We start from the raw sequence: 27,963 nt of genomic DNA, 5'->3' as shown, positions 1-27,963 counted from the left end.
ACAAGAGTATATGTGCCATTCAATACTTGATATCCTCCTGAAGAGAAAAAGGGAAGAAGGATCAAAACAACAACAAATAGGTGTCTGTCTATGACTGCTCTACCATAAAAAAAGAAAAAAAAAAACAAATCCTACCCTACCCTTTACTTGGGAAACTCTCTCAGCACTCTCTCCTGTGGATATTCCAGCACCCTTCCCAGCCACACCTCTAGCAATTTTTCTAACCCTAAAAACATGGTGCATTCCTATCTCAATTTCTTCAGTCTTGTTAAAGGAGGAATGGAAAACTTACCAAACACCTTGTCCAGTTCTCTGTGAACCTTCTTCTGGGCTTCAGGATTATGTCCAAGGGCATTGCGAGAGTATACAGACATGCAGTTAGAAAAGCAAAACCTCAGCTCAAATGGAAATTTGTCAGAGATGTCAAAAACTACATGAGTTCTTCAGGTACTATCACAGCTTAGACCACGATGAAGTACCATGCATACACCCCATCCCATTACAACAGAGAGGAGTATCAGAACAAATATAAAACCCATGGGCTGAGATAAGAAAAGTTTAATGATTGAAATATAATAAAGTAAAATGATAACAGGAAGAGAGAGGAACAAAACCCAAGAAACAAGCAATTACACAAAACAATTGCTTAGCACCCACTGACCTCAGTCTACCCCCAAGCACCAATAGGTCCCTCCCAGCTGCTACCCCCCACCAGTTCATGTACTGAGCAGGGCCTTCCATGGTATGGAATATCCCTTTGACCAGTTGGGGTCAGTGGTCCTGGCCCCTCACAGCTTCTTGTGGACCTTCTCACTGGCAGAGTACAGGACACCAAAAGGTCTTTGATGTAGGACAAATGCAAATTAGCGAGAACTAAATCATTAGGGTGCAATTAACATTATTCTCATACCAATTTAAACCACAGCACTGTGCCAGCTATGAGGATGAAAATAAATTCTATGCCAGTTGAAACCAGGACAGGTATGTAAACAAGCAGAGACAGAAGGAAAGTATTTGCCTGCTGTTTAACAGAAGAGATGAATTAGTCACCAACAAGGCTGAAATGGCAGAGGTACTCAACACTTTCTTCACCCATGTCCTTTCACCAATACCAGGCCTTGAGAAAAAAAAAATCCTGGCTGATGCAAACACAGACCCACTATCTGAGAAGGAAAGGATGGTACGTGAACTATTACACTACCTTGACCTCTACACATTGATGCACTCTGACAGTATCAAATCAAGGAAAGCTGGCTGATACAGCTTCAAGGCCACTCTCCATAATTTTCGAGTTGTGGAATTTGGAGGACATCTGAGAAGATTGAAAAAAGGCTAGTGTCACTCCTATCTACAAGAAGGACTTCAGAGAGGATCCAGAAAATTATAGGCGCATCTGTGTTACTTCAGTCCCTGGGAAACCTATAGAACAAAATTTCCTGGGGGCTGTTACAAATCAAATGAAGCCCATGATTAGGAAAATCCAGCACAGATTGTCCAAGGACAAATTGTGCTTGACAAACCTGATTGACTCTTACAACAAATGAATCCGCTTGGTTGATGTGGGGCCAGTGGTGAACGTTGTCTACCTGGATATCTCCAAGGCTTCTGATACGGCTTCCCACGGCCTCCTCCTACAGAAATGTCTATGTGATGGTGTGGATGTGGGATCCATGCGGTGGGTGGGGAACTGACTGACCAGCCACGCCTGGAGGGTTGTAATAAATTGCTCCCTTTCACACTGGCAACTGCCACAAGTGGAATTCCCCCAGGGAATGATACTGGGTCCAACGCTGTTTAGCATCATCTGTGGCTTGGATTATGGGATCAAGTGTACCTGGGTGAAGTTTGTCAGTAATACCAAAGTGAGTGAGGCAGCGGACACTTTGGAAGGGAGAGCCACCCTGCAGGAGGACCTGGACAGGCTGAAAATTTAGGCTAACAAGAACCTTATGAAGTTCAATAAGGACAAATATAAGGTCCTGCACGTGGCAAAACATAATCCAGGAGAGCAGCACAGGCTGGCTAGGGAACAGCTCTACGGAAAGGGACCTGGCACACAAACAGCTCAATGTGAGTGAACAGTTTATTGCTGCAGCAAAGAAAGGCAATACAAGACTTGGCTGCATCAACACCAGGAGAGATAAAGTAACTATACCACTCTACTCAGTTCTGGTCAGGCCAGCCTGGAATACTGTGTTCAGTTTTGGTCCCTGCTATACAAGATAGTGGACCGGGTAGAGAAGGTGCAGCAAAGGGCAACAACGGTGACCAAATTATTGGATAGCCTGTCATGTGAGGAAAGGCTGAGAAAACTGGATTTGTCCAGCTTGGAAAAAAGAAGCTTAGGCACACCTTATCACTGTATTCCTGTATTTAAAGCGTGGCTGCTAAGATGGAAATTCCCTTTTCATATGGAGTCTTATGGAAAAGTGAGGAGTGGTGTGTGCAAGTTACACCTGGGAAGATTCCAACTGGACACGAGAGGAAAACTTTCCACAATGAGAATAATCAGCCATTGGAATAATCTCTCCACTATGTGGGAAGTGATGGATTCTCCAACATTGGACACTTACAATTCAGCTGGAAGGGGGATGGGCCATCTTATCCAGACTGTGCTTTTGCCAGCAAAGATTGGACCAGATGATCCTTGAGGTACCTGCCAACCTGGAATGAGTCTATAATGACTATTAGGATGTAAGATGTCAGGTGCCCAAAAACTGACCAAAAGTGAGAAGTGTTAAAATACTTCTGGTAGACAGCAAACATCCTTCTTCCTCTCTCTTGCCACCCGAGAGCAATCCATTGCTCTAGTAATTAGAAAATCTTCCTTTTTAAGCTGCAGAAACAGACACTTGTTATTCTGTTCTTCTCTTAATTTGTACAAGAAATCTCAAAAAGTGAGAATGGTCTTACAGATTTGTCAGCATGTGGTTCAATTGCTCGGCATCTACAAATATGTTTGGCTTGGAAGGGAAAACATTACTTGCTGTAAACAAAGTTTATCTCAGCAATTCCCATAGTTGCTGATGATTAGAACAGCAATAAATGAGATTTCAAAAGAATTAAAGGAAGAAGAAAAAAAGGTTGGTACAGATAATATTTGTAAGAGATCAAATATTATAATAATATAATAATGAGACAGATTGAAAAATGAAGAAATGTTAAAATAGCAGTTGAAGTACTGCAAACTCCTGTTTAAAAGTATAAATTTAAAAGTATAAACTTTATATATGACTAATATCTAGATAGACTAGAACACCTTTAAGGAAACAAAAAAAGCAGGAACAGCACTTTATGATCTAAATGTATCTTATTTGATAGGTAGAAAAATAATTCTCTAGGAAAGGCATAAAAAGGAGGAATGCCTGAGAAGAAAGTGCAGCCACAGTCTCTTGATACTGCAAACAGAGAAGACACCTCAACCATTTATTTCATTTTACTCTAATTTTTAATCTAACCTCTGGTCAAATAATTTTAAAAGAAGGTAATGCAGGCATCCTGAGGATTGCAAGTCTCAGCAGACACCACCAGCATATGCACACCTTCTTTGTTACACAAGATACTAAGTGGCAAATTTAGTGCTTCAGTCTTTCATTCAGTGTAGAGTGTTTATGTTTCTTCCTAAAACAGGTTATGAAGCAATCTGAAATTTCTTCCTTGAGGTTGGAGGATTTCTCTGAAAGGATCTGGAGTAATTCTGCGAACCTGGAAAATATAAAACATTATTAATTGTTTTAGCTTCTGAAAGACACTCCAAGATTATATATGAGTTACTTCCACCAGTGTGCTCAGATTAATATTTGCTAACCTGCCCTTATTCTTACATCACCTGTTATACAATTATATCAATGATATAATTATTTAAACTCAAGGAACTTCCAAACCAGTAAAGGTTACTTATAAGGACTCAAATCCACCAGGAACTAGCTAGTCAGCTTTATTGTAAAAATGGAACAAAATGAGCCACATAGGGTTGCTCCCTTTTTTGGGGTTGTGAATTCAAGAGAGAACTGCAAATCAATACTGACTTCTTTTTATGAAAGATTTTTTTTTTTTAAATGCATTTTCAAATATACTTTTTTGTATGAAGAATCTTTTTCTTCACACAAAAAGTTTATTAATTTCAGACTTAAATAAAATTTGTCTTGAGCAGTTCACAAGCATGCAACTGTGTTACTACTCTAGCAGCTGCAGAAATATCTAGCCTGTACACCACATATTCTTGCTATAGTTGTAAATATGTCAAAATACTAAGAAAAAAAAAAAGAAGATGATGAGACAAGACAAGACGAGACAAGATCGAATCCTTTTCCTCCCATGTCACAACAAGAAAAAGAAGCTTCACAGGATTCCTAACCATAAGAGTTAGGACTACCTCAGAACAAGTGAGAAGAGACTTCAAAATACAATTCAAAAGATCCTGCGAAGAAAACCCGTTCTTCTTTCATGCTGAGATGGCTGTCCCTAAGCACTACACTTTTTGACAGTATGATGGGTTAATAGGTTTTATTGACTTCCAAGTCATTCTTCTTTGCCTACCTGTTATCAAAAATCCTTGACCAGCTCTTCTGTGGTTAGCAAAATCCATGGAAGTCAGTGACTTCTGAGGTGTGTCTCTCTGTAAAAAGGAAAGATATATTCTTAGCTAGCGTGATACACTTATCTATGGAAAGGGTTTGATTAGGGTTTTTATTATCTAATCCAGCAGACTGGATCCTACCAAAGTGCAAAGCTCCAAACAGCACTAAAACTGTACACTTCTAGAACACACACCCTCAAAACCTGAAAAAAAATTCTTCCTCATACAATTGTCCTACACCCTCCCCAAGACTTTTAGCATCCTTCTCTTTACAGGTAGCAGGAATCCCTGTACATTAGAAGTCACGTGAGACCCAGAAATGAGGCCTTCTGTAAACCAACAGCGGGCATGAAAGAAAACTTCTTTCCTTTTTCCATATTTCTGCTTACACTGTAACATACCCTGAATGTATGAGTTGTGTTGGGTCTTGAAAATTGATCAACAGTAACAGTTCTTTCTCTGAGTGGCTGTTGCTCTGTCGTGCCAGCTACTGCACTTGACACTCTGCTATGAGCACATCGTTCTTGATGCTGAGAGAATTAAAAAGAGCATTAAGAGAATGCAGCAATTGAATAAGTTAAAATATTTTTTTCTGTTGACATAGAAAACTTCAAAAGAAGATAAGTAAAATATGTTTTCAATGAACAAAAGCACCAATTTAAGTGTTTGCCTGTTTTTTCAGTAGATGCGAGACAGTTGCTATGTTGGCATATTGATATAGCAACATGCTAATTTACTTTTCTTCTGGTGATTTATTACTTCCTCAGCCATCAAAAAATAGGCCAGTATAAGATCTGGTTTTTTCACTTGTTATCCTTTTCTATTTCAGTCAGCATAATTTTCTAATTCTTATAACCTAACATTAGTGAATAGAACACTGAAAAGAGCTATTTAAATCTGGATGCATAGAAGAGCAAGATTACTAAGGTGATCTTGTTGGCTGGTTCTTTCGAGCTTTTTCTTTTTTAAGATCAGGTTTTTCTGTTGTCAGAGAAGTCTTTCCATTATGATCTGTCTGTGACCTGAGGTTTTAAACCTCCTTCCCTTGCATTGTAATTGCACCCAAATGTAACACACATTAGCATGTTAAAACTATCTATTAATACAAACCAACTCAAGTTGTAAAATTACTCATTTTAACCAGTGGCATAGAATAATTTATTTCTAAATAGTTTGAAGTTCTTTGTGTTAAAAAAATGAACACAACTTACAAAGCTCTGTTGCATTCGAGGTACTGAAACACGTTGTTCCACAACCTCAGAGTTTATTGGTGGTAACTTGTTCTGGGTTGCAGGTGCACAAGCAGGAGACAAACGATCCCGGCTGCCAACCCTACAGAATTGTAAGAGTTCCACTTTTAGAGCATTCACATTACAGACTTCTCCACTGAAGTAATATGAAATTATTAAGTAATACATTTCTTTACAAAGCTCAGCTACAGAAAGTAATAGCACCTAATACAGCAATAAAGATGTAAAAAAAATGCCTTTCCTCAAAAAATCATGGCTCTGCTGGCTTTCTCCTTCCCTCTGAATTCTACATTTAATAAGAAATCACGAGTTAGTTCTCAAGTATTTTGCAAAATTCCTTAGTGGTGAAATTTCAGTGAAGTTCTGAGAAAAGAAAATAATAAAATGAAAAACTCACAATTTCATCCCTTTACAGATTTCATCATGGTACATATTAGGAACTTCTGAACAGGGTTGGTCAGAGGTGAGAGAAGGTAACCTTGGTAGTTTCCTAGAAGATGCCAGCAGAACTGGAGATGATGAGAGAACACTGTTAGCAGAAGTTGTCCCCAGTCTACCATGGGCTGAATTTGGAGTGCTGTAGGCAATGCTGTGCTGTTTGTCTTCTTGCTCATTCCTAGGGAAAGAGAAAGAAATAAGGAATTAGGATCAAAAAAAACCAAGTGTTTAACAGTGCATCATTTCTACATCTGCAAATTACTATCATACCAGTGATACATATGAAATCACTGCCTTTTTATAATTTTTTTATATGTGCAAGACATTTTTTACATAATGTGAATTATGTCATATTTTTTGAATGTCAATGTCACCTACTGTATTTTTTCTGCTGTGGTAGCATGCCTCTGTTGGAGTGGTTTTGCCTGAATTGTCATCACACCACGCAGATCAGTACAGAAGTTGTTGGAGAAACGGTAAACCTATTAAAAGCAACAACTGTGTTAACCTTTACTTTTTTAGAAGGAAGATCTCAACAAGCACACAGTTAAGAGGTGTTTTAGTTGTTTTTTACAAAAGCTCCTTTAAGATGGTTCAGTACAATTATTAGGAGTAGATGGGGCAACTATGCTTTTTTTCTTTTGTTTATCTTAAACAAATTTTTATAAATACAACTTACGTAATTTAGTTACTGAATTTCAAGTCTATTTAAACTATAAATTTCAGTTGAAGCCAGAGTTTGATTCTTCAAACTTTCCATTTTCCCTTAGCACAGAGGCATGATTTTGCTTCTCCTGGCTTCTGTGACCACTACAGAACAAAGTGCACCTATGGGGAGAACCAAGACTGCTGTGCCATCTTTCTGTGTTCCTTATCTCACTGTTTAGCAAGCATGGAAAAAGAGCCAATGGAAGAAAATTAAGTCACTTGAACTCAACAGAGAAAGACAGGAGGAAAAAAACAAACAGAAGCAGTGTGCAAAACAAGAACCAGAAGACAGAGGGAGGAGATAGCAAGCAGGACGAAATAGGACATTTTATCCATATAAGCATGAGCTTCCACAAAGAGTTAAAGGTCTAGTGCCAACGTGCTTGTGGATGTACTGCACTTTCACAAGAGGCCAAGAAAAAGAGAAGGAATGGAAGAGTCTGAAACTCGCAGTGTTGTGAGAAAAGCACTGCAAGTTGCAACTTCACATCCTAGTTTATCTTTTTAATTCTACCATGAAGAAATTACTGGATCACAATAAAAGCAGTATTAGTTTTTAAGGACAGAATAGAATTTAACAAGACTTTGCAAATCAAAAATACCTCAGTGATAAATTGTGCCTTTAAGGACTACCAAAGAAAAACAAGTGAGAATAAACAAAAAATCAACACTGAATGAAACCTCATTTTAAATTAGATGATTTTAAGTACACCTATTTGGTATAAAGAAAAAAAGAAAAAGAGGAAAGAAAGGAAAAGAGCCTTTTCAAGTTTCAATCAAGACTGTCAAAGGTTTGAAGAAATAAAAAATGTTTGACAGAAAGGTGTTTTTTTTATTTTTATTTTTACCTGTGATGAAACAGAATGAGCCCCAAAAGATACACTTCGTGCTTCATAGCCTCTGGAAAGAGGAATGGTCCCAGCATCTGCTGTAATATGAATGACTGGCAAACGCGGCAGTTTTTCTGTAACAGTTTTCAGTTTTTCTATTTGTTGGTCACACTCTGCACAACAGCAAAAAAAGTAGAGGGTGTAAGAAGTATTTTCTACATTTACTAGCCATCATTTCTTTGGGTTCATTACACTACACAGTAAATAAAGACTTTCACATAGCTTTACATTTTCATGCTATTTAAAAATCTAACATAAATTATGGGTTTTTGAAAGCATTTCCATTTGTCTATGCCTTCTCTGGCACTGACATACAAGCTCGCCTATACAAATAGATTTGGAGGTGGTTGTTTAAGAAAATACATGTAAGACCTATGAAATGCTGTCTAAAAATCCCCAGAGCTTTTTCTTTTTAAGTAGCAAAAAAATTAAAAATATATATTAAATTAAAAGTCTATTGACTTGTCTGACAGCAGCTATGAACTGTTTCATTTTGGGTATATGCTGCCATCTTATTTCTATTATAAACCTAAATTCTTTTCCTTCCTAGTTGAAATACTAGCTATTTGTAATAAGCTTATCACCTTCAAAAATATAAAAGAACAAATCTACCGTAATACTGCTAAATGATCGTCCCTAAACTGTAATACTGAGAGCTAAACAATCCACCTGTGGTGTCAAAAGAACTTTTAAATTACAGTAAAACCTAAATGTTAAGTTCTGATGCAGCAAGCATTCAGAGAAATTTTGCCATTTCTTATTTTGTTGTATTCTTATATTTGAGGTTGAGTGTACCTCACGTTAGAGGTAACTTCCAAGACTCACCCTCAGGTATTCTACTGTTACTTCTGTCCTTTTAAAATACAGTGAAAGAACTGAAATTTCACTCGGCTTCCAATGATAACACTAAATAGATTTTCACTTGCACCTAATTTTCCTAGCTTTTATTTTTCCTCACTACAGTCTGTTAGAATATGAAAACATAAAATAAAATTACATGTGTCACCTTTTCTTCATCCTATAGTGAACTCATGAACTCCTGCACATCAACAAGACTATCTCACTTTAACATTCTGACTACCCAAGGGTTCTTTTCATTAATAAAGCTTAAACAATGAAGACTAGAAGACTCTGATTCCTAGGTTCCAGATCACATTGTCAGTAATCCCCTGATTAATGATGACTAAGAGCATCAATTTGCATCTTCAAGCCAGTGATTAATGTTTTAATTTTTTATACACGCTCTCCTGCAATGAAGCTATTTCAGTCAGTATTTTTCTTTTTACATCTCTTGTACAAAACTCACTAAAAATTTGGAAGAAAGTTTTATTTTAGATGCATGTGTGTGCACACATTCTCGTGGCAAGGCGTTATATACGTTACAGTTCTACAGCACTGGTTATCTTAACTAAAGGAAAACTTGCTTAATTTAAAGGGGTAGGGAAGGATGCCTTTTCTGAATTAGATGCAACAAACACCATATTTTCAAATGAAAATATTAAATACCTGGGACATTAGTTTCCCAATTTTTTTTAATCAGTTCCTCCAATATTCCAATGACACTGCTCCAGATATGATCAAATACTTCAGAAGTAACAGCATCTTTGATACAGGCATTGGGAGAAACAGGGGGGATGCCACGCTTACACCTCTTCTCAGAAAGACGCATTTTCTTTTGTTCCCAAATCTCATCCTCACTAATAAAGGAAACAAATTCAAAAGAATTCCCATGGGAATTGACTTTCCCCCGCCCTCTTCAATAGAGAGACATACATATGGAAGAAAAGGCAGTCAGCTGGAGATAACCAAAAAATTCAAACTCAAATTCACCCAAGGGAGGAGAACCTATCAAATACATATACTGATATCTCTTTCATTTGCTTGACATTGAAAAATTTAAAAATCCCATTAGGGCATTACAAAAGAAAGATTTACAGGTCTAGGAAAAAGTTTTATATGTGGCACATGGTCATTTGAGACTAAATCCCATGCTATAGGCAACAAGATCTGTTGTATTTGTCAAGAGGACTCTCACATAGAAAGTTTCCTTCTCAGCATGCCCTGTCCTGTGTATCTGCACACATCTGCAATTTTCCACCATTGATCAAAGATGAAACAACTTTAAAGGATTTCTGCAGTATAACAGGAATGGTAGAGCCTATAGCCTTACAAATACCTTCTTCCTCTACACTACAGTAAGGACAGTTACGCTTTTTAATTTTTGTTTCCTCTGTATCTAGGGAACCATGTTTTAGCAATATTTCCTAACTTGGTCTTTTAATACACTCTCTCAGGAAGAAAGTTTTAATTTTTTTCTTTATTTTAATGCCATCATATTTTTTCTAAGGAATGGTTGGGGTTTTTCAGTTGGTTGGTTTTGGGGGTTGGTTGGGTTTTTTGGTTTGGTTTGGTTTTTTGTGGGTTTTTTTTCTTGTTGTTTATTTGGGTTTTTTTGAGATCAAAGAGATGATTCTAAATTCCCACTGGTTTCTACTACCTCCCTTTCTCTTCTCTGTCACTTCTTCATTTCTTCCTCAAACCACACTGCATAATTCTTAACTGTACGTGAGATATGGCTGAGTGGTCCAACTCACAAAATGACCAAGCTGTTCTCCTGTCAGGCTTTTTAACACTTACTGTTTTAGTTATGGAGAACAAAGTATTTAAGAATTGAAGGAAACAAGAATCATATGAAGGAGACAAAAGAGAAAAACATAGCTTCAGACAAGTCTCCCTCCCAAATTAAGTTTGCTTATTTAGTAAAACAAAGTGAGAAGACTACTGAGGCTATTCTTAAACCTAAACGCTTCCTAAAAGGGCAGCAACCCCAGCCTTCTCTTTCAAAAAGAGCACTGAATGAAAGGGTCTCTGTCTGGCTCCTCAGGTTTTCAGAATAGCCATGTCTTTGTTCTGAATGTGCATAAGGCCTTAGCACAAAAAGCTGTGTTTTGTGCCCAACAAGTCCTACCAAAGTTTTCCTCTTTTAGAGGCCTTTTAGAAAATAGCACATGATGATATATTATCCACGCAGTAGCCTAGCTGCTGGAACATTCAACTGGCTCACAGGAAACCTAGGATGCACTGTCAAGAAGATGACTGAATGACTTGTTGCACACAAGAGTGCTCTAAATGCTGGCTGTAACCTGCAGCTCTCCTCACAAAGCTGTTATACTCTGCACAGAAAGAATTTAAGACTCATTAGGGCAGACAATGACAGCACAAACAGTGTAATGACACTAAACAACCTGATGCTCAAGGCACTCACTTGGGGAGAAGAAATGCCTTCATTCTACCCCATCTCAAAATTAAATATTCATTTTATTGAATCTCCATGCATCAAATACCTCAAAACAACTAGTGGTTAAGACACATTCCTCTGAAAGGGGAGATGTGAGCTTTAGACCTCTAGAAAGACATACCTAATCTTCCACATGCCTAGTGAGTGTTCTGACGACTGTGTTACCAAACCCAGGGACAGAAGGAACTCAGTCTTACAGAAGATAAACACAGTTTATGAACCCTGACTCAGTTCATTGAAAACTTTTCATACATTCTTCAAAAATACATATATCTGTTATTTACAGTTCCTTGTTGTCAAAGGCAAGATATTCCTCTATTTTTCCATCCTCATCATAAATTTCTTCTTCCAGGAAGGAATACATGGCTGAGTCTGAAGAAGAAATCCTAGTGGAACTTGAATCCAGTGATGTATGTATTGGAAATGCTGTTGGGATCAGTTTAGATCCTGAGATGCAGAGCCTGGAAAAAATATCAAGAAAATGAGAATTAAACATTCAAAGAAAGAAGAAAGTGCATATTTAATTATACTGACATGTTTCAGTAACATGAAAGTAATATTTGTACATGTTTCTGAAGTTTTGTTTTTTTTAAACAAAAACTTAAAAAAAAATTAACATACTCTTTTGTATGACCAGTACATTCAAGGAGGCCAGGCACACTCTTAGTATCTACACGGGCATCATTTTTGCTCTGAAAATGCTGAAAGCCTTCATCTTTTGGCACTAGGAGCTGCTTTCCTAGAACCCTGAATAAAAAGGAGAGAACAAGCAGTATCACAGATGGAAACCTTAGCCATATGCAAATATCCAGTATACAAACACCTGCAAACAGCAGGCAATGAAAAAGCACAACTTACACCTGCTTTGAGGGGCCAGAGCTTTGTGTATTACCTTAATATTGCCTAGTATTTAAGTCATTAAAGTTAAGTTGATTTACACAATATGAGATTCTAGTTTATAAATTTTAAGAGCAAATAAAAAAACCCAACTGTTAGATTGCTCTAAAGGATGACAAAAGTAAACACACTTCTTTTCTCATCAAAAAACTCTGTACAATACATTTAAAAATGGATGCAGAAGACACATAACATGTGCTGTGACTTCACTTGTCCAACTCTGGCATCCACCAAGGTGAGTAAAAGTGCTAATCAAAGATGTTTACATGGAAATTTAAGGCTACAGTTAAAGTTCAGAAAATGTGCAAACTCCAACATGCATAATGTAGAGAGGAAGAGAGAAAAGATGAAAGCAACTCTAATATACATAAAATTATATAATAAAATAATTTCTGAACAACTTTGCCTGCAGTAATTTTATTAATCAAAATAAAGGGCATCAGCTGCTAAAGCAACACGGCCCAGATTTACTGAGTAACTTTGGCACAGCTCAGTTTGAATGCACAAGTGTTGCTGATGCCCAAACCATAAGAGGGTACCCCAAAAATTCAGATTAGAATGTCAGATGATTAAAACTACTACTAGCAGGAAATTCCTTACCTTATATGAGGAAATTGTTCAACCCAATCTGCACATTCTGCCTGCAGGTTCTCTGTTTGGGAGGTCACTTTTCCTTCAAACAGCATTTCATCAATCTCCCAAAATAACTGATGGACCTTCTGTGTGTTTGCTTTATCAAATTCCTATATATTATAACAGTCATTAGCAAATATGCATGTATACTAAAATTTCCATGATATTTAAAGAACAGAACAACATGAATCAACTTGGATGAGCGTGTCAGAATGCATAGTCAGACTATATATTTTGGACACAATAATTTATATACCACAATGCAAAAACAAAAACAAAAACAAAACAACCAAAACCAAAAAAAATCCCATATAGCTGGCCTGAATTACTTGATTTAGTAAAAAGGAACTACAAGGCTGCATTTCTTTGATGTTAAAAGATAAAATAAGCTGCCTAGAATTAGCCCACATTAAAAAACAACCCCCCCCCCCCCCCAAAAAAAACAGTTATAAGTTGTTTGGATTCCCAGTTTGTTCCCTGTGCCAATGTGAAGCACACACACTGCATCTCTGGCACCCAGGGCACAAAAGCTCCCTCCTCTTTCAAGAAGTGCTCTTATTCCTTTCTAAGTACGACAGTTAAGAGAGCAAAGAGTGAGCACCTTATACCTGTGAGATGTAGTCTAGTGCTTAGGAAACAGCTGTCAGTGTGAGAAATGCCCTTCCACACTTCTTCCCTGAACCTACAACTCAGTGCAACTTGAGACTAGGTTAACACAGAAGCAAATGAAAATAGTAGAGAAGTGCCAGTGATGTGGAGACAAGCACTTGGCTGAGGGTTCCTCAGCTGGGGCACTGTTTGTAATGACACTTGCCACTTACATTAGGTACTTTGATACACTAAAATAACTGGCAAAACTCAATGCCCCCCAAACCATGCGTGCTCATTTCCAGCTGAATACCTCAATGCACTCAGAAGGGATCACACTGAAAAGGAATGAAAAAATAACTCTCACACAGGTTACTGTAATATTCAGTCAGTCTTTCTCCTGAAGGGCTAGCAGCGACAGATGGGGTCAGTACCCTAAAGGTTAGGGTATTATGCAAGAAGAATGGCTGAACTACCACCACCAGCCAGAAAAGGCTTTCTGAAATTAAAGTGGCAGCAACTGCAATGTCAGTTTTGGATTTATTTAACACTGCCAGCCTGCACCAGGTACACCTCAGAGTTCAGCCTTTGTAACAGATACAACCTCTCTCTGCATCATCTACAAAAATAACTGAGTTTATTTAAGAGCTAAATATTTACCAAGACTGGGAAATTTCTGTGCATATTCATGAATGTACTTTGAGAACACTCAATTTAGACATTGCCTGCAATATACAGTGTTTGAAAAGACATGTTTATCATTCGCTTAGACTCAGAAACCTAAACTTTGGCTTAGTAAAACAGCTTTGTTTTCCCCAAACTTTATAATTTATCACTTTATTCCATTTTCCTTTGTTAAACATTAACTGCACGGACACCATCTTGCAACCAAAAGTATTTTTTAAATGTTCAATTAGTACACTTATTCATTAGGCTATTATGGATGAGATGCTGCATGTCCAACATCAGTAAAAACTAGTATTTTCTACAATATTTAGAGAAAGGGTACTGTAAAAGTTTCTGTGACATACATCATCCCGCCAGGAGTAAACCGAACTTCTTTCAGTAGACAAACTGGTAGTATAGCTGTTTATTCCAGGCCAAGTATTATTCAACTCTGTGGGTGTTGTACAACCACTAGAAGAAAGTGATGAAAGTGTCTTGCTGAAAAGAAGACAAATTAAAACGAAGAACACAATTATTTTCTGTATAAATATCTTTTAAATAAAGCACCTAATCAAGTAAATGATGCAAGCAGATATTTTAAAGTAGAGTGAATACATGCTCCTATTAGTACCATTTACTGCCTTAAAGGCAATTCCTTCTACACTATCATGCTTTTGCATATATATACACCATTGCAACTGTATGGCACTCTAAAATATGAATATGTATCTGTGTTTGTATTTGAATATAATTATATGTATGTAGCAATATTTCTGGCTTGAACAATTATTTTGGTTTCTCCACGTCAGCTAGTGATCACATGAAAAACACATAAAAGATAACATAAGCTTTCTTTAACTCTTTCACATTAGAAGCTACCACAAGAAAGCTTTTGCAAAACTAAGCACAAGATCTCTACTAATGTTTCAAATAGCACTGAGTTACATGTCTCTATGCTGTGGTTTATAGGTTGCTAAATCTAATGCACTTTAAAATTTGACCTGCGCAACTCAAGCCCCGAAGTTCTAGCTGGTCCTTGCCAGCTACCACCCACCCCAGGATGCAGGGAAAGCAGTGGCATTTGGATGGGCAGGACTAGCAAACCCTAAACAGTGTCATCTGGAATGAAACTTCTTGAAAGTTAACTAACCTGCAACATTGATGAGCATGATTTCAATTTAATCATGAAGTCTGATTTTCATTCCAGACCTAAACAGTGCCCTCTACCACAGTCTTAAAATACTCAAATTCATATCACAAACCAGGAATAAAATTCAAACCCTATAAACAGCAGGTTAGGTCAATTTGCATCCTGCTCATTATTGTGCTATAATTATTATCCATGAGAATGGCTGGAAGTGACTTTAGTGAAAATTAATTCCAAACACAAAAAATCTAAGTCAAAAATGAGTTAATTAAGTATTATTAATTAATTTATTATTATTTCAGAAGTAGATGCATACCAAGTATAATTGTCAATGGCTTCTTGCACATTTCTTGCAAAAACTGATGGAAGAGACGCTCCATTTTTTCCAGAGAGACACCGATTTGGGGAACCTATGGACAGTCCCTTCCTATAAACACAGAAACATAACATTCCATAATTTTAAATAAAAGATAAGTCGCATCTCCACTGCAAAGGGGGGGTGAGGAGGGAAGGGGAAAGGAGAGAGAAAATTTTTCAATCCTCTCCATCATGACAAACATTTGCTTGAAACAAACTACCTTGTTTTAAAATAGCTTTTATCCACCTTACTTACAAAGGTACTTTACTTTGAGACTTGTTTTACTCTACTGGCATCCTTCTTGGATTTTGCAGTTCAAGCTTTGCAAGAAGCCCACACAAATGAAGCAGCACTACACTGTTTCAACAACAGAGCAAAGGTACAAACCAGTAAATGCCCATACAGCAGTTTAATGAAGGAATGTTTTTTCCTTTGTTTGGGAGCTAGGGCTTTTTGTGGGGAGGTTTTTTGTTTGTTTTTTTAGATGGAAACTGTTTATAATTACACAACTGTTTACAATCACATATTACATTCGATGCATGAAGGTGGGTCATTAAAATGCTAAACCCTCCTCTTCAGAACGTACACAGACGAGTCAAAGTGCTCCTTGGAAACACAACAACAGATTGCTTAACCTATTTTCATCCCATAAAACCCTCACAGTGGCATGATTACATCAAAGTACATTTGTGAATGAGTAACTACACGAAAACAGCTCACAGTTCAACAATTTTCATTTCTTTAGACAAGAACTGTAGATTAGCTCTGCAACAGTTAGGATTGCTCTCTCTTCCTTCTATCCTTTCTGATATTTATCTTGCCATTACACATATTACAAAGACACATATGCCAAAATCTAACGCCTCACTCATATGGATCACATCACACATCCTACTGCTATGTCCTGGTTAAGAGGACACCAAAAACCCACCGTAAGTTTGAACTTCTCATCAGGGAAGACCTTAAATTTTGAATTCTTGGAGGCTGGTACAACAGCAGTGGAAAACATTTCCATGTGCTTACACTTCATATCGAATCTCTTCCCTAGGCATCTGTTTTTGGCCAGTAAGCACCAGGAAGCTCTATGAATATTCATGAAGTCCAGTCCCATGACTTGAGTCTCATTTTGTCCTAACACCAAGATCCATCTCCCAAGAAGTAACTGTGAGCTCACCGTCCATCTTCTACCTGGAATCCTGTCTCCTTCTGTTCCTGAACATCCCTCTCTGTCCAACATTTGCCGTGTTATTGCTTGGGCAGCCTTATAAGGTCTTTCAATTTTTTTCACAGCTGACGCTTGCTCTTTGAATTTTTCCACGACTTAATATCACCACCAAGGTTTCACACTTCACTGCTCTTTACCTACTCAAACTGTCCAGGTCAGATTCCCATGAAACACCACTGGAAGAGGAAACCATTTACTGTTCTCTTCTGCTTACTTATATCCAAACTAAACCTCCCCTAGAACAATTTCAGGCAGTGTCCTCTTGTCTTGTTGTGAGGTGGAGCAAAGTAATGTTTCTGCCACATTTTTGTGTTGTTGTACTACGTCTCCCGACTCCTTGGATCACATGCCATTAGATGTGCCAGGAAATTATTGCAATAAAATAAAACGACAGAAAAACACTTCCCAGCACATCTACAGCATCACTTCCCCTGCGCTGGCGAGCGAACACCAGAAGCTGGAGCAGCTCCCGGCTGCTCACCGAAAGCTCCGCAGTGACGGGGGACAACAACACCGCTGTCCGCCTAGACCGCAGCAGCGCCGCCGCGGCCCCGGGCCCGCCCTCACACCCACTCCGCCAGGGGCCGCAGCCCCGGGCCCGCCGCCACACTCACCCCAGGACGAACAGCTCCCGGCCGCCGCCACTCTCACCCCAGGACGAACAGCTCCCGGCCGCCGCCACACTCACCCCAGGACGAACAGCTCCCGGCCGCCGCCACTCTCACCCCAGGACGAACAGCTCCCGGCCGCCGCCACACTCACCCCAGGACGAGCAGCCCCCGGCCTCAGCCGCCACACTCACCCCAGGACGGCAGCTCCCAGCCTCAGCCGCCACACTCACCCCAGGACGAGCAGCCCCGGCCTCAGCCGCCACACTGACCCCAGGACGAGCAGCCCCGGCCTCAGCCGCCACACTCACCCCAGGACGAGCAGCTCCCGGTCGCAGCCGGCCGGCGGGCCGGCGCCCCGCGCCCTGCGCATGGGGGCGCGGCGAGCGCCCCTCGCACCGCCCCGGCGGCAGCAACGCTGCACCGCCCGCACCGGTCCCTGCGCCCGCTGCCAGCGCCGCGCCACGCCCCGCGGCAAGGCCTCGCACCCCTCAGGGCCTCCCCGCAAAAGCCTAAAGCCTCAGCCTGGGCGGGAGCGGTGCGATCTCCCCATCTCTCGCCTCGCAACACGCAGCCAAAGAACGCCGAGCTTGGTCTTTCTGACCAGAGGAGGTTTCCCTCCCCTTCGTAGATGAACAAAGATTATGCCATGATGGCCAACTTCATAAAGATTTTGTCTTGTTAACAGAGTTCTCATCCGAACTACCCCTGTGCGCGTTACCGATCCTCATCAATACGGGTGCCAGGGCAGAGCATAGACTGTCAGCTGCACATTTACACTAACTCAAGTAATCCAGTAGCTCCATTCATCTCTATCTCCAGGACATAAAAACTCTGGCGTCTATATATTTTGCAGAAAGCCTCTCTTAAAGGAGAAAGCAGATCTGCTCATAAGCAGGAAGACAATACAAGAAAGAGAAAATAAAGGGAAAAAGAAAGGCAACATTAAATAAGCTGAAAATTAGGACTGAAAAAGCAAGGCATATGAAGCCTCATCTTACAGGAAAACAAATAGCAGCATTTAAATGATATTTAAAGTTTCATAACCAAACAAAATACTACTCACTAAAAAAAGTGTATAGAAAATGCCTAGCATTTGTTCTCTGATAGTATTTTTTTTTTGTTTAACCTGTTTGGTAAGAAAAGTTCCACATTCTTCAAAGCCCCATCTTCTGTGGTCAGTAAATCATTAAGAAACTGCATGTGTAATAAAAATTTTCCTTGTCCTTAGCAATCATTCTCCTATAGGAGCACATTTGTCCAACATCTCAGATACATGCACACACCCAGAAATAGAGTCCTTTGTCAAGAAAAATATCCAAGCAGATGAAATCTAGAATAGCAAGTTATGTCCTAGTTAAGAAAATGCAATTTGAACCTTCCACCTTTTCCTACATTTCCACAGTGTAGAGTCTTAAGAGCAAGAGCTAAATTTTGTGCAACCCTTTGGGAAGGCTTTTTGTGTCATTGCAACAAGAAGATTCAGCCACTGGTCATCCCCACACCTTACCACCACAAAACCCCACAATATCATTTGCATTTCTCTAAACCAATCCCCTTCTTCCTTTCCAACCAACACAATGTCAATTATATGGATAAATAACTGTGAAGGAGTATATTATTAGTACTTATACCGCTTCCATTATTCTAATTTGGAACTGAAGAGAATTACCAAAGGACTTGCCAAAGGGCATTCAACAAGAGTTTAGAAAAGTCAATTAACAGAAAAAAAATAAAATGCTAACTTCATTATCTGTCATACATGCTATGAGACCTCTTTAACAGATGATTCAAAGTCTATTTTGTAGCCACAGCCCCATATAGAAAATATGTATGTGAAACAATGCATAATACCCTAATCTCTAATAAAGCTGTGGCCTTGTTGTCTGAAATAATTTTCTCATATTTCAAAACTTTACATGTTCTTTACCATTTTGGAAGCATGATTTGTAACAAACGTGAGCATACTAACCACATCATGCTCTCCTAACAAGACATGCTTTATCTTTTAACCTAACATTTAGAGCTGGGGCAGTTAAACCTGGAGAAACAGGGGGGACATCACTCTCTACAACTACCTGAAAGGAGTTTGTAGCCAGGTACGGGTTGTTCTTTCTTCCCAAAGAGCAAGTGGCAGGATGAGCAGAAATAGCCTCAAGTATTACCAGAGGAGGTTTAGATTGGATATTAGGAAAAAATTCATCACTGAAAGGGTGGTCAAGCATTGCAATAGGCTGCCCAGGAAAATGGTGGAATCACCAACCCTGGAAGCGCAGGTGTGGGACCTGGGGACACAGTTTAATGGTAAACACATCAGTGCTGCATTAATGGTTGGAGTTAATGATTTAGAGGTCTTTTCAAGCCTTAATAATTATCTTTATTCATTTCACTCATATTCTCGCTTTCTGCTTGTTCGTCAATCCCACACTTGGTTTCCAAAACCAAGGGATTATTATTTGTATGCCAGATTTCCATAAAACTTTGATGTGAGAATAAAAAATAAAAAAAAAAAATCAAACTATAAGCTCTCTCTAGCATAAATGTGGAAATATATCTGGGGGAAAAAAGAGATTTTGAAATCACACCAACCTTTCTTAAACTGGCCTGGGACAATTACCATGGAAGTTTATTTCTTATTCTTCTTTGAAGTGATATAGTGAACAGAAGCTGTAACTCCACAAATCCAGCCTGCTCAGATATTCCTCTCTAAAGGGTCACTCTCAACACAGTACCCATCTGTCAGGGGGATTTTCTTGGAAGTGAACAGACACTCCTAGTCAGTATCTTGTTCACTGAGCAGAATGTACAAACTTTGTTGCAAACCCTGAAAACCATCACTGCACAAAATGGTCCTTCCACACGTTCACCAGCTCATGCTGCTCCATCTTTGGAGCAACCAAGAAACAGACATGATATGACTGCTTTCCACCTCAATAATGTACAACATTCTAGGCATGCATCACAGTATTGTAGTTGAATATTTATACCACAGAAAAAAACTAAATTCATAATACACACATTCTTTTCCCTCTAGGTCAGGTAGTCATCTGTCCAACTTGGTTGCAGTCAGCCATGGTAAGTTCTCCCTTTACTTCTTGACAAAACACATCTTTTTCAAGATTGAGAGGATCTTTAGGAAGAGCACTTTCACTCTCTTGTAACTTCAGTGACCACAAACTGCCAGGTATAACAGACAGTATTGTCATTGGCAGATGCCAGAGGAGGTCGTACTATGTGAAGACTGCTGTAACAACTGTGCCAGGGGCTGATCATTCTTAAACTTGGTTAAAAGAGCAGCACCACATTCTTACAGCATTCTGGACCTTTTATCAGACGTATCCACTGACTTTTACAGCTCATGAAAGTAGTCAGCTTGGCTCAGCATTTAATCACTTATTACAGCAATACAAAGAAAATCCAGGTAGATGACAACAATGCCTGTCCCTGCTTACAATCCCTCTGCCTCAGCTTTCTCAAAGTCAGGCTCATTGTGGCACATCTTGAAAAAGCTTCTCTGGAATAATTTAGCCAAGGTAACTCCAGTAGGTGCATGTAAATGAAACAGAATCATGAGAAATTTAATAGAATATTCATCTAGCCTTCTGCAGAAAGTTATTTAAAGGCAGCTATGTTTGGCTTGTTTGTTTAGAAATGACATGGCTTATTAAAGAGAAGGAAAAAGAAAACCTGCCTTGAAAGTTAATACAGCAAATGTTGACCTTCTTAGCTTCTAGCAACACATCTTTATCATTACTGTTACTGAACATGCCAGAGGCTTGACAGAGAGAAAAAATACACTCCAAAAATTACAGCATGTCTCCATTGGTAAGTGTCACTCCAGGCTTGGAGATAATTTTCATTTTGCACTCCTCTCTATTAATGGGCACTGCCAGAAGTGTTTCAGTGCTTTCAGTCATCTGGTTGTTGGTCAATGAATGAAGTACTAACTATATATGAAGCATGAAAATACAAATTTTTACCAGAGTTTTTTCTGATAAAAACACTGATAGTGTTTAACCACACCACCTGATTGGCCCTTTCCTTTTACAGAAATGTCACTTACTGTCTTTGAAGCTATGTATGGATGCTTTAATGATCAAACTACCTTGGTAGCATTCATACAGTTTGAACTCTTGGTGAGTTTTTCAGGTGATTATCTTTTTGATCTGACCAAATTACCATAATCTGCCACAATGCAAATTTTCTTCATATGTTGCTAAAATTCTATTAGCAAATAATAACATAATAAAAGCCTCACTTGGTTCAAAAAGTAGCTAGGATTGGAATGACATCATGAAGGCTTGTCTGTGCTTGCAGGCATCACCATCTACAGTTTGTCAGTCCTCCGTGGCAGTCTCCTGCATAGAGCAACCACGAGGTTCACTCAAAGTCCCCTCTCCTACCCAAGACCTGCATCCCCTTAGGGTCAAGGTCTTCAGTTATTGCATCTGGAGTGAAGAAAATAATAAAGATGTGAATGTAGTTATTTTGTTAAATCACTGACAACACTAAGAGCAGGCCATCATTTTTAATACAATCTCAATCTGTGTGCATATAACACAGCATTTCAGGTGGCTATTTGTAGTACATACACTTAACCCTCCTATTAGACACTTTCATATTGAATCCTGAAACAGACTTAAGGCTTTTCCAGCCATGATCTGTGTTATGTTCCTATCTTTATAAAACAAAGTAAGAATAAACTGCTTCAATTTTAAAGACAGGCTTATTTGTATATAGCATTTTATTCTTCCGCAAATTTTAAAAGATTTATAATTTTGAAATGCATTCAAGATGGCATGAGCTCGAAAAGTATTATATATATAATTTTAAATCTATTTGTAATTTGATTCACTCTAAAAATGTAACTGTAAGTATAATTCTTGGTTATAAGAAATATAAAAAAATTCTGTGTGCAAGATACTATAGAATTAAATCTGACTTTTTAATATAAATTATGAATCAACATTGAGAAAAATGCTATCATCTTAATTAACTGCAATAATAAAGAATGCTAATTAGTGTCTTAGAGAAGGTGTTTTATTTCTTTGGATCTGATAGGAGGCATTTACTGCTTCAGGATCAAGTGTCTGAACAGGCAGGGACAGAGTAGCACCCTAACAAAACACTTGGAAGTGATCCACAAGACTTTCCCTGTGTATTCTTTTTATGTAAACTTGGAAATCCTATTCTTTCAGCAGCATAACATCATAGAGATTAGAACATGTTTTCCCTTCTGATCATTGATCTCTGAAGAAAATTGCACATATAATGAATCACTGAGAACAGATGCAGAACTTCATCTTCTTAGAAAAAAACAACAGTTTTAAAAAAACAAACAAAAATAATCTGAAATGTTGTGTGGCAACAGTTCTATAGCACAGAGTGAAAAAATGCAGTTGTGGGGAGGCCTTAGTCTACATATGCTCAAGCATACTAAATACTTTTCTCCTTCCTCTGTAACCACAAACACCCCTGCCTTGAGATGTCAAGATGTGCCACCATATTGCTAAAATATGATGTAGCCAAACAGATTTGAGGATCTGAAAGCTTTCCTCTATTTTTGCTATAGTGTGACTTCCATGGTGGTGTACTGGACAAAAGACACTACTGAAAAACAAAGTAATGACCCTTTATTTATCCCACAAACACAACTGCTTTCCTAAAAACCAGAGAGAGAGAGAGAGAGGGAGATATAAAATGCAAGTGAAAACCAAGCAATTGCACAATACCACTGCTCACCACCTGTGTGGAATATCCCTTTGGCCAGTTCATGCCAGATGTCCTGGCCATTCTCCCTCACAGCTTCTTGTGTACTTCCTCACTGGCAGAGCCTGGGACACGGAAAAGTCCTTCATTTGGGGTAAGCACTGCTTGGCAACAACCAAACATTGGTGTGTTATCAACATCATTCTCATACTGAACTAAAAATACAGCATCTACTCAGGAGACAGAAATCATCAGGTAAGGATGTAAAAACTATCACATGCCAACTTGTGAACATCATGAGCACAGGTTTTCAAATGAAGAACTCAGAACAGCACAGAAATCCCCACACTTGTTATCCATACAGTGTACATACATGCACAAGCACACATTCACACAATATGAAAACTTTCCCAACCACACTGTAGCAACAGTGAGAAAAGATTGACTGCTTCAGTCCCAGGTATTTTGTGAGACAAGAAATCTATAATTCCTTGAGCATTTGACAAAACTGACAAGAATGATCTCACCACTGAAAAGACCACAAGTTTTCACCAAACTACTGCAGTATCCAAGAATTATCTTCCTTACCAAAAATATTGATGAAGGAAAAAAAATGCCCATTATGGGCCCAAACCTTAACTAAAGGTGTGACCCCCCCATGAACAATGTACACTGAACTCTACATTAACAAACAATTAAAATGAAATAGTCCCCTAACTCACTCTAAAATTAATATCTAAATTAATATCTAATCTCTAATTGAATCTAAATCTAATTAATATCTAATATCTAAAATAAAATCCCACTAACTCCTCTAAAATTTTAGAGCAGTTCACAACAGTTAAGAGTACCAACATAGACTGAGGGCCCTTCCTCTTCTTTTCATGGTTGACTTAATAATCCTATTTATTGAGCACTGGATCAGAAATAAAATGCCTGGTTGTAAACATATCATATTAGTTTCCAACAAACACCACAACTCCTCTGCATCCAAGAACAATTAAAGGACTTAGAGATAAAATGAGATTCTTTGGGTTTAAAAGCTTTGTGGTTGCTTTCTTTTTTTTTTTTTTTTTTTTTTTTTAACATTTATTGTCTAATTGATTAGCTTGCACTGTGTCTAGCTCTTGGAGTCCCAGCATAAGAAGGATATCTCTTAGAGAAACACCAGAGGAAGGCCATGAAGATGATCAGAGAGCTGGAACACTTCTATGAGGACAGGCTGAGATTGCAGGGATTGTTCAGCCTGGAGAAGAAAAGGGGAGACCTTAGAGAAGGCTTCTATTACCTAAGGGGGGCCTGCAGGCCAGCTGGAGAGTGACTTTTTACAAAGAGTAGGTAGTGGCAGAAAGGCTTTAAACTGAAAGATGGCAGGTTTAGATTAGATACTGAGAAGAAATTCTTTACTGTGAGGGAGGTGAGGCACTGGAACTGGTTCTCTGGTTGCCCAGAGAAGCTGTGGGTGACCCATCCCTGGAAGTGTTCAAGACCAGGTTGGATAGAGCTTTGATCAACCTGGTCTAGCAGAAGGTGTCCCTACCCATGGCAGGGGGATTGGAACTACATGATCTTTAAGGTCCCTTGCAACCCAAACCGTAACTTTTTCCAGCTACTGAGGTTTATATACGACATTACTAATATTTGTAATTATTTTTAGTTGCATCCATCTAGAGAGTGCAAATGAATGTGTAGTACCATGTGGTATTAAAAGTTACTTCTGAGCACTTGTACACTTAACTGCAATGAAAAAATAGACCACCACATTACTATATTTACTATATTTAGATCAGTACAATAAGAGAAGTGACCAGCTTAGTAACACTACAGTGCCCTACCTAGGTCAGTATGTGTTAAAGTGTGAAAGAGAACTATTGCTGTTAATGAGTAAAATAGGAGACAGGGAACCGGAGTTTCCACCCTCTTCCGCAAGCTCATCATCTTACTTATATCCCCATTTTCAAAGTTAATAATTTTGAAGCCCAAAGTTTGAGCCTTAAGAAATAAAAGTTGACAAAAGATCATGGTATTTGTACACACAGATAAAGCTAAACTTCTCATACCAAGTTCACAAACATTTTTTCCCATGTGTCAGAACCATTCTGGTAATAGGGAGCAGTAAAATTACTTTCTACAAAATATTACCCACCACTAAACAATGTAACTTAAGGTTTTCCCAATTTATCTTTAGACTAGGTGGGGGTTGTTATCTCGCCTACCTATTGCAACATTCAAAGATAGCAATAATAAAGTTTCTTTAAAAAGGAATCTACGTATCTTGGTACATTAACATATTGTTGTAAATGTAGCATAAGGCATCTTCTTATCCTCTCAAGAAATGTCATGTTCTTTTATAGCTGAATGTATTTTCTTTCAAATAAGAGTAAAATTGTGAATTTTTTTCTCCATTATGAAGAAAAAAAAGATTTATTCATCATAAATCCTCCTTCAATTTGGTTAAAACAACATGAAGTTGCTATGTAAATAAATAGTGAATGTAAAATCTCACAAAGTACTGCCATAGTTTAGCCTTATGCACTATTAGGACAAGTTGCTGGTAGTTGTGGAAATCAGAAAATTTAACATATCTGGGAATGGTAGATAGAAATCAGTGACAGATTTTCATTATTTTGCACTCTCCATGTACTGTCATCGTTATCAACTTGTCCGTACTTCAGAAAAAAACACGAAGACATAAAATGGATCCTTTATTAACCAATTACTCATAGTTAGATTGCTATTAATGAAAATACTCTGGTCATTGATGTCTTCTAAATCATTTTAAACAGCAATAAAACTTGTCATGAAGGAATTTTATCTAGGAAAGCAAAAGCTTCCTGTGTAAAACTATCAATAATATATTATCATATTCTGTAACTCACAAATTCTAATCTCAACACTAAGCAAGGAACACTAAGGTTTTCAATATTTAATTAAGATGCGTCTTCTAAAAGCTTAAGTGAAACCATCTAATTAAAAAAATGCTAATGCGGAGGTATAAACTTTCCTTGTCAAAGTGATGTATCTTATTCCTTCTTCTACCTCTTTCTGGTTTGGTTTTGGTTTTTTTGAAGACAGACAATACCTTAACAGTATAATCTTTACTGCTATGAATAAAATATTAGAAATGCCACCATGCATACAAAAGTATAAGTCAGGGGATAATCAGGTGATGTCAATTAGAAGTGGTTCAGTAGCAAGTCAAAATGAGTATTTTGTTGGACACAGTTTTAAAAAATTAGAGTTTATTCTTCATCCTAATATAATCAGTTTAAGAGTGGATTCCATTCTTTAATGATTTTAATTATAAAAGTCATAGACATTTTACTAGGCTTTATTTTTTGTACTGAAAAAAGCAGCAGCTAGGGGGAAATTACAGGGACATAACACTGATTTTTTCTGGCATTGTTTATATAAAGCACAAAACATCTTATAAACAACTCTTGTTGCTACACATAAAACCAGATTAACCTCTCTGTTCACAAAAGGCTACTATTGTACACAAATACAGTAAAAGTTGAAGCCCGAAAGAGCTTGCAATATATTTTGAAACAAAATTAAAAGCTCTAGATTGGAGTAGGGGGAAATAAAAGAAGTATACGAAGGAGGATTTGTGCTCCTGCTTTAAATATTATGCCACATGGAAACCAAACTTAAAGCAGACGTTCCAAAATCCATCTGAAAATTTAAGTGTACTAAAAGAGATTTCTGTCCTAAAGAGTTAAAAACTTAAATATACATTCATTCCTATCAACACCTAACAAAACATTACTGTTCTGATTGCCAGTAATAAAGACTAGCACAGTTTAGTACTATAGAAGCAGCAATTACAGATGTTCATAAAATACATACACTGTAAAAAAACTTCCTTTTTTGTAATACTAAGAAAAATTCCACCTATACAGTAACACAACTGTTGCTCACTTTTATAAGCTCTTCTGTTTAAAATACGCTAAGAAAACATTTCAGTATACTTTTGCTGTAGCAAAACATCACCAAATGGAAGCACACCTATTTAGCAGACTTCTTTTATCTGCAGAAAACCCTAAACGTTTCATGGTGAGACTTGAAAATTAAACAGAGAAGCATCCAAACCAAGTATCACACCTGTTACTGGCACTTCCGAATCCACAAGGCAGTGACTGAAATGTCTCGCTTTCATGGGAAGCAGCAGCTCCCATGAACAGACAGATCTTTATACCACTCACACACCTACGTGAAGAACCTTTACGATACCAACCCAAGCTCACCATCCCCTGCGCGCCCCCTGCACCTCGGCTTCTCTCCCTGCGCATCCCGAGGTGGGCACGGGACAGTTTTCCTCCGGCAGTGCGGGGCCGGGCTCTGACTCCCGTCCCCTTCCAGGCGGATCCCCGAGGGTTTTCCAGCTCCTCGTTCCTCACGGCGCCGCACACACGCCGCTCGCCGTGCGAGCCATCGCTCCTGCCCGTGAAGGTGCGCTTCCCCGCCTCTGGCGTACTGCCGGGGGAAGGAAAACCCTGCCCACGGAGAGAGGCTCGGTACGTCTCAGGACACCCAGAGGCAGAAAAAGCCAGGTGGAAGGAAGCCACAGGAGTGCGGGGCACACACCTCCCCCGTACCCCCAGGTTCGCGGGGCGCTCACTCACGCGGGGTGCCGCGGAATGCCGGCCGCCTGGTCGCCCTCGGCCTCCGCCTCCTCCCCGATGTCGGGCGGGGTGATGAGCAGCAGCCCCTCTGCCTCCGCCCGCGCCCCGGGCTCCTTGTCGGTGGCACCGGGAGCCGAGCGCGGGCTGGGGCCCGGCGGGGCGCGGCGCAGCCTGGAGAGGAGGGCGCCCGCCCACAGAGCCGCCACCTTCATGGCAGCGCGGGGCCGGAGCCCCTCCCGGCGCAGCAAGCCCTGGGGAGGGGCGGCGGCCTGCGGCGGGAGCTGCCCGCTGTCTGCGGCCCGGCAGGCGTTGCTAGGCGAAACAAAGCCCAGCGGGCACCACCG

The 27,963-nt window shown here is 39.1% G+C and overlaps 1 protein-coding gene across 3 annotated transcripts; it reads right to left on the bottom strand.

The window, feature by feature from the left end:
- Positions 1-543: 543 nt before the first annotated feature.
- On the bottom strand, positions 544-27,881 carry FAM149A (family with sequence similarity 149 member A). Of its 3 annotated transcripts, none has more exons than XM_058838308.1 (14): positions 27,620-27,881; positions 15,411-15,521; positions 14,313-14,445; positions 12,661-12,803; positions 11,785-11,910; positions 11,448-11,624; positions 9,372-9,562; positions 7,824-7,978; positions 6,646-6,749; positions 6,227-6,445; positions 5,791-5,911; positions 4,981-5,109; positions 4,540-4,618; positions 544-3,705 (listed from the first exon to the last, which is right to left on the bottom strand). In XM_058838308.1, the coding sequence occupies exons 1-14, from the start codon at positions 27,829-27,831 to the stop codon at positions 3,632-3,634; spliced, it is 1,974 nt and encodes a 657-aa protein (XP_058694291.1). In that variant the 5' UTR covers positions 27,832-27,881; the 3' UTR covers positions 544-3,631. The 3 variants fall into 3 exon arrangements, with proteins under 3 accessions (XP_058694291.1, XP_058694292.1, XP_058694293.1); XM_058838309.1 differs by lacking the exon at positions 27,620-27,881 and adding an exon at positions 17,597-17,754; XM_058838310.1 differs by lacking the exon at positions 27,620-27,881 and adding an exon at positions 17,440-17,458.
- Between the last annotated feature and the right edge of the window lie 82 nt (positions 27,882-27,963).

The sequence above is a fragment of the Poecile atricapillus genome, chromosome 4 (assembly GCF_030490865.1).
Source record: "Poecile atricapillus isolate bPoeAtr1 chromosome 4, bPoeAtr1.hap1, whole genome shotgun sequence".
NCBI lineage: Eukaryota > Metazoa > Chordata > Aves > Passeriformes > Paridae > Poecile > Poecile atricapillus.
This window is presented reverse-complemented; position numbering and strand designations above follow the sequence as displayed.